A 6,542-nucleotide genomic window follows, 5' to 3' on the forward strand; every position below is an offset into this window, starting at 1 on the left:
GGGAGAGCACCATCTCCCTTGGAAACCCATTCCAGATTTTGGCCACCCTTACCATGGAAAAAAAATTGGACCAGTGTGCCTCAGATAAGATCCCAAATGCTCTGATCCAAATTCTTGTTTGTTTAAATATCTAGGTGACAGTATTGTCTAAGTGACAATTTCATATGAGGGTGCTTCTGTTAAGACATTGTCTGGTTTTCTATAGCTAGCATTGTAACAGATGTCAAGTGTTGCAGTGCTGTTATTTGGCTACCACTGGACTCATCAAATCCATGTGATGTCTTTATTCCATTTGATATCCTTCCCAGTCCTTTCGTGCAGGCAGAGTTTCTTATAATTGGACAGTAAAATTATTTTGAATCCAACTCTCCCTAAGAGAGGTTTCTCCAGAATTTCCAGAGAATTCTCAGACATATTTGTGATCTCCAAATGAACAACTCCAACGTGTTCTGAAACATCTTAGTGCTAAACCAGACCTTTTATCAATCCAACAGAGAAGGAAAGTAAAAAGATATTTCTTCAGGGTATCAGCTGAATTGACTCTTTTGAAGATGGCCACTTTGTGTGTGTTTTAGCTGGTGATCTTAAAACTGGACAACTTAATTTGCCCATTTGACATGTAGTTTTTTCTAGTGATGAGAATGAAAACTGTAACTTTTACTTGCATTCAGGAAAACTTACAAGGGTTTGGGATAGACTGCAGATAGCCACGCATAGTGGTTGGAAGCGGACAGAATACCCGAGACACTTCCCACTCCTGTTTGCTTTCATGCTCTGAGCACCTTGCAGTGGCCAAGTTCAAGGGCTGTTCAGTACTAGTGGTTTGAAATTAATTTGTGATTCTGTATAAGAAATATAGTCAGCCTTTCTCACTCTTCTTTTTTTTCCTTCTCCCTTTCTGCCAGGGTATACAAGGAGATCCGGGGGAAGAAGGTACCCCAGGCATCTCTGGACCACAAGGCCCACAGGTAGCAAAAAAATGCTGAGTTACTTGGCTTACTGCTTTTTGTGAAAACATACTATTATTTTTACTGTTCTTTTTTTCTCTTGAAAAATGTTTTGCTTATTTCAAATTTTCTGAACAAAAATTCCACTTGGACATATCTCCTACGTGGCCCCACTAAATTCAATAGGCTACACTCCCCTTGGAGTTCATATACATGCAGCTTGAAACCAGCAGAGGTGAGTGAATACTAGGAACAAATAATTTATCTTGTAAGTTTTTGTTACTTTTCCTTTTTACAGAATATCGTCAAGCAGACTTTCTCAGAATGTCTTTATTCAAATGTTCATCATCACTGCACAGAATTAAAAAGTGTTAAAAATTGTCAAATGCTTGTATGCTAATAAGTATTTCCTAGTATGCTTTCAAGTGCTGTTTGCAAAGAATGAGAACAATATTATATTTGGCAGAAAAAATGAGAGAGGTCTGAATTGTGTTGATCCTTGATTTTTTTTCTTGTGTTTTTTTTTTTTTTTCCCCCATGGCACATATTTGAATAAATACTTACAGCTTGATTCTGCAAGGTGCTCCATACAACCTAGTCCTGAACGCATACGTTCAACGAGTCTGTTTGCATAGAGAGGCTTGCAGGCCAGGTGCTTTCATTTAGGCAGCTGTGGGTCTACTTGGCTGTGCAAATTAGCAACATTACACTTTTTTAAAATGCCCTTTTCTTTTAACAGGGCTCAAGAGGTCCAGGAGGGATCAGTGGACTTCAAGGAACACAAGGCATACCAGGCTGTCATGTTAGTTTTAAATAATAACCCCTTATTCTGCACCTTATGTTTGTCTTCATCTCCTTTTTAAATTTATTTTGAACCTTGATAAATAAGATCTCTAAGAAGAAATGGAGGATTATTTTTAGTATAATCCTGAAGTAATCAATGGCCAAATGAGAGAGTCATTGTAAACTTTGGTAATATTGGGTTGGTTAGTGAAGTGGGTGTTGATTAGTAACTCCAGAGAGAAAAGAAACTACTCTGCAGACCTCTTTCATGGTAGCAATGAGAAATTGTACTAACCCTATTGCTTGAAAAATCTGATTCATGGTTGGTGAATATTTTTATCTGAGTGTGGCTACAGGGAAGTGCCCAGAAGATTCAAGGTTGGAATATATTTGAACTATAGATAGCATTGAGAAATTCTTGCCTTACTTTTTCACTAGAAATGGAAAGGCTGCCTATAATTATGATGAGAATCTGGTCCAACCTTTCAAGATTTAGGCATGTATTTCAAGGAGACTCAGGCTTTCAGACCTAGTTTTTTCTGTATGTTCATCTTCTCTGATGCTTTTACAATTAATATTTGAGAATACTGGACATTGTGAAGTGTTTAGACAAAAAAAAGAGAGACTAATTTGCACGGTTGGTTGAGAGAACTTATTGTGGTTCCTAAAGACTTTAAGTGTGACCGCTAGATGGACCAACTGCAAAGGATAAGCCTAGAGCAATTTTAAGCTCTAGTGAACATTAACCAGTAGATTTCTTTCTTTAAAAAACAAAACCCCCAAAAAAAATTAATTTGTGTTTCTGATTTCAGGGTAATCCAGGACTCCCTGGGGAATCTGGCTCTATTGGGAATCCAGGACCTAGGGGACAAAAGGTGCCAGATTACAATAACATTTTCATTCCTGTCCACTTGTCTTTCAAGGATTGTACAAGCGTAAAATAACCTGGCAACACCTCTTGGAATAGTATGTGCCGTATGTGCTGCAGATGGGTAAATTAAGGCATTGAGAAGTTAAATGGCTTCTTCAAGGCCTGCTGGATTTGGCTTCAAGTGCACGTGGCCTTGGCTTGATCTGTGCTTTCCAGTTCCTCCTCTTGAAAGACCCCACAAAAAATTTAACTTATTCTGTTATGTTGTGCAAAACTCATAAGTACAGCTTCTACCCTAATGACCCGGTTCTCTTCATTCAAAGCAAAATGTTGCCTGGTAGGTAAAACTTAACAACATCTTTCATATTTTAATTGTAATAGGGTGAACCTGGAGCTCCTGGAGAGAAGGGCTTATTGGGACCCCCTGGATCAAGGGGCCTGCCTGTGAGTCTTGTTACTTCAGTTGTGGAGCTGTGTGTACAACTGCTGACAGATAGGTGTTAGCCTTCATAGCTGTGACTAATTATTTGGCTGCAAAGGTGGTGCCTGCATTTATACTGTCCATCAGTTATAGGAGTTAAATACTTGGTTCTTGCATTCAAGCTGCAATCTCACAACTGTGTTAATTTCAGTTAGAGTTCAGTAAAATGAATGTGTAAAAATTCTGCCCTCAGACCCCTGAGAAAAGTGAAAAGATGTAAGTGAGAGGCAGTGTAAATGGAAGAAGAGGATCTGGTCCTTGGCCATTATATCTCTTCATAGCTTTTACCACTGCTGCTATAATGTGTTGGGGACACTGCAAACTACACAGTTGCCCTTGCAGTCAAGGACAAAAAAGGCTCAATGCACTGTAGGTCAGTGCAGCATTGAATTCACAGCTAGTACTGTATTGTCTCACATATAATGCACATTTTTTTTCAAAAAACAGCTGCTGAAAATTGAAGCATTAAATGTGAGAAATACGGTGAAGCTGCTTCTGTCCCTTACTGGGCAAAAATGAAAGTAAAGTCTGTGATCCACAGGGAGCAGAAAGTGAGCAGGCATGGCTAGCTGCTGCTGTCCAGTTACTAGTTGTTTATAAGGAAAGATCTTTTTTTCTTCCTTCTGCCTTTCTAAAAGAAGCTCTCTTATTCTTGGGTATGTTATATGTGAGAAGATAGTATTACATTAGAAAATAACAAATCATGTCTTATTTAACCTGTGCAGGGCCTAGATGGCAATGATGGCTATGGTTTTCCAGGGGAAAAAGGAACAAAGGTGAGCTCAAAAACTAAGTTTTTCAGCATAATGCCAGTCAGATAGTGCTGCTTCTGTTACGGTGACAGTTGGATATGTTTTTACTAACAAAGGAAAGTGATAACCCCTTCAGTGTCCATCCACATTAATCCATCTCTCTCCAACTCCATTTCATGTGTACCTCTGAATCAGGCCACTTGAATTTAGATCTGCAGGTGTGGTTTTTGCTTCCAGCTCTGTCACTTGAGTCCCTGGAACTTCACTTTGGTGCAGGTGCACTTGACGGACTCTGTCGTTAGAAGTCAGATAGAAACTGTACTCCAGCCCCAGAGTAAGTGATGGCAGGTATCTGTCATGGTAAGAGGACAATTCTTGGGAGGGAACTGTGGCTTTGAGGTTCCAGGTCCAAGACTCTTCCCCACTTAGAGAGGGGAATACAGGAAGATCTGTTACTCTGGCTGGAGTACTAGAAGAACAGTAGGCATGTGAGCCATTGCTCGGGTGAGCCTGGGTGTAACAGAGTGGGAGCACTGTGGAAACTTACATCCCCACACTCTTGATCAGCAAGGGGCCCTTCAGCCATAAGTTGGTATTTATTTCCAAATAACAGATAATCATTAATTTAAATAATGAATGGACCAGGTTCTCATCTGATTGAAATCAGTGATTGAATTAATTGATTTGGATGCTCAGTGAAGACCAATGACCTGCACTAGTGTGGGAGCTGACTTCCTACCTGTGAACTTTCACCCTTTGTGCTTACTTTGAAACCGAAGAAAAGGACCTGAGCAAAAATAACTTGTCCCAGTCATTGCCTATAATTTTGTTACAAAAGGTCTGTAACAAATTACAGCCAACACTTGGGAAAAATGCTGTCACTTCACAGTTTCGTAGTGATAATTTAAAGAAAATGAAAATGCAGTAACATTTCCTTCGATCCTTCTGAATATTTATGACTGTGCAAAGTCCTGTATGAAGAAAAAGTTTGTGCAAAAGTTTCTGGACACCTTCCACTAAACACTGGATATTAAAATTAATAAAATCTGTGAACAATATGACATTCTAACATTTGTCCAAAAAGAATTCCAAGGGTCTTTCTATATTCTTTGAAACAGAAGAATTATTCTGTAGTTAAGAAATGAGTGTCAGCTGAGAGAGAGCACTTTCCAAGGGATGCTTAGAGTCTAATGAGGGGTGCCTTGCAACTAAAAAGCTTAAGAGCCGCTATCCTAGTCCAAAGGCTAAATCCCATTTCATCTTATGTGCCAAAACGACATGCATGCAGTGGTGTAGCTAGATTTTGGCCCTGCACACAGTTTATGCTCCTATTTTGCTTTATGGTGAAACAGAATTGTCCTATATGTGCATCTTCTGGAAATTCTATGGTTGTGAAACAGGAGGATCCTTCTAACTACTAACTCAGTAGCCTAGTGGTTAAAGCACTTGCCTAAGGAGCAAGAAATCTGCTTTTTAGGCCCCTCTGACCCAGATGGGGGTTTAACCTGTATCTTCTACTCCTCTGCAAAGTGCTGTGACCACCAAACCACAAGCTAGACATTGACTTCTCTATCTCTTCTCTTGAAGCTGGCCTACTAGACAGTCAAATGAGGCCGGTGTGTAAGACCAGAAGGAAGAGAACAAGTCAGGGGAAGTGTGGCTGAATAGATAGATGATGTCATGGAAGGAGGGAGCCCTTGGTTCTAGCCTGAGCCCCTTATTCTATTATGCCACAGACTCTCCAGTACCGTTTATCTATTTCAGCCAATGAACATCAAATGAAAAGTGCAGTAGGCCAGCTTCAAGAGAAGGTCTGGAGAGAGGTCTGGGTTAAGCCCAGTCCTCGGTTTGGTGGTTAGAGCGCTTTGCCGGGAAGCAGGATACATAGGTGCAATATGATATACCTTTGTAATGGATGTAGCACTTCACCTCCATATGCAGCCACTAAGCCCTGCTGATGAGCATGTGAGGTGGAGGAAGCCACTGCTTGATCCACTCTTTGCCTATCCCCTCCTGCTTTGGACAGTTCCTAGTCCTTCAGTTAGCTTGGACTATTTTCCTTCATGTTTAAGTGGGCTATGCCAGGGTATGGGGATTCTTATTCTCCTTCATTTCCTCACCACTGTTCGAGGGTGAGGCAGAACTTATTCCAAAGAGAAATGAGATTCTCCCAGAAAAAAACCCAACCTTGGCTACAGTCTTCTACCGGGATTGCTATAATTGCACAGGATCACAAGCCAAATTTCACTATGTTAAGCCCAATATCATAGTAAAACAAACCCTAGCATGCAAATGACATAAATTGTAATATGTTAATATCTATGTTTACATGGATCTACTGGGCAACCCCATTTTGATGGCTGTGTGATCATGATGTCCAGATTCATAGAAGTTAGTTTCCCAAAATGGGGCCATCTCACATAGTGAATGAATTCTGCTAGTGACTTTAATGTCAGAAAGGAACATCTTCAGTTGGAATTGACAGTCATGAAATCTGTTATATTTTACCTCCATCCAAGCAGTACACACAAGGTTGTAAAATAACGGCCTTCCTTCAAAAAGCATTAATGAAAAAAGGGAGTGCTTCTTATCTGACCCTTAAACTCTGAATGCCAAACTGAGAAGTGAGAGGCTGACAACAGTAAGAATCAACTGCTAGAAAGTGAAGTTAAACCTGAGATTGTGGTCCTGTGATTGCTAAAAAAAAA

The 6,542-nt window shown here is 40.1% G+C and overlaps 1 protein-coding gene across 1 annotated transcript in view; it reads left to right on the forward strand.

The window, feature by feature from the left end:
- Positions 1 to 6,542, forward strand: part of LOC109291740 (collagen alpha-6(VI) chain-like) — a 128,914-nt gene that overhangs the window by 104,767 nt on the left and 17,605 nt on the right. Inside the window, exons 23-27 of the mRNA XM_019508834.1 lie at positions 906 to 968; positions 1,687 to 1,749; positions 2,543 to 2,605; positions 2,983 to 3,045; positions 3,808 to 3,858. Of these exons, the coding sequence (XP_019364379.1) occupies positions 906 to 968; positions 1,687 to 1,749; positions 2,543 to 2,605; positions 2,983 to 3,045; positions 3,808 to 3,858 (303 nt within the window). The remainder of the gene's footprint in view (positions 1 to 905; positions 969 to 1,686; positions 1,750 to 2,542; positions 2,606 to 2,982; positions 3,046 to 3,807; positions 3,859 to 6,542) is intronic.

Source organism: Gavialis gangeticus, unplaced genomic scaffold (assembly GCF_001723915.1).
Source record: "Gavialis gangeticus isolate Ggan-Ray unplaced genomic scaffold, GavGan_comp1, whole genome shotgun sequence".
In the NCBI taxonomy this organism is placed as follows: domain Eukaryota; kingdom Metazoa; phylum Chordata; order Crocodylia; family Gavialidae; genus Gavialis; species Gavialis gangeticus.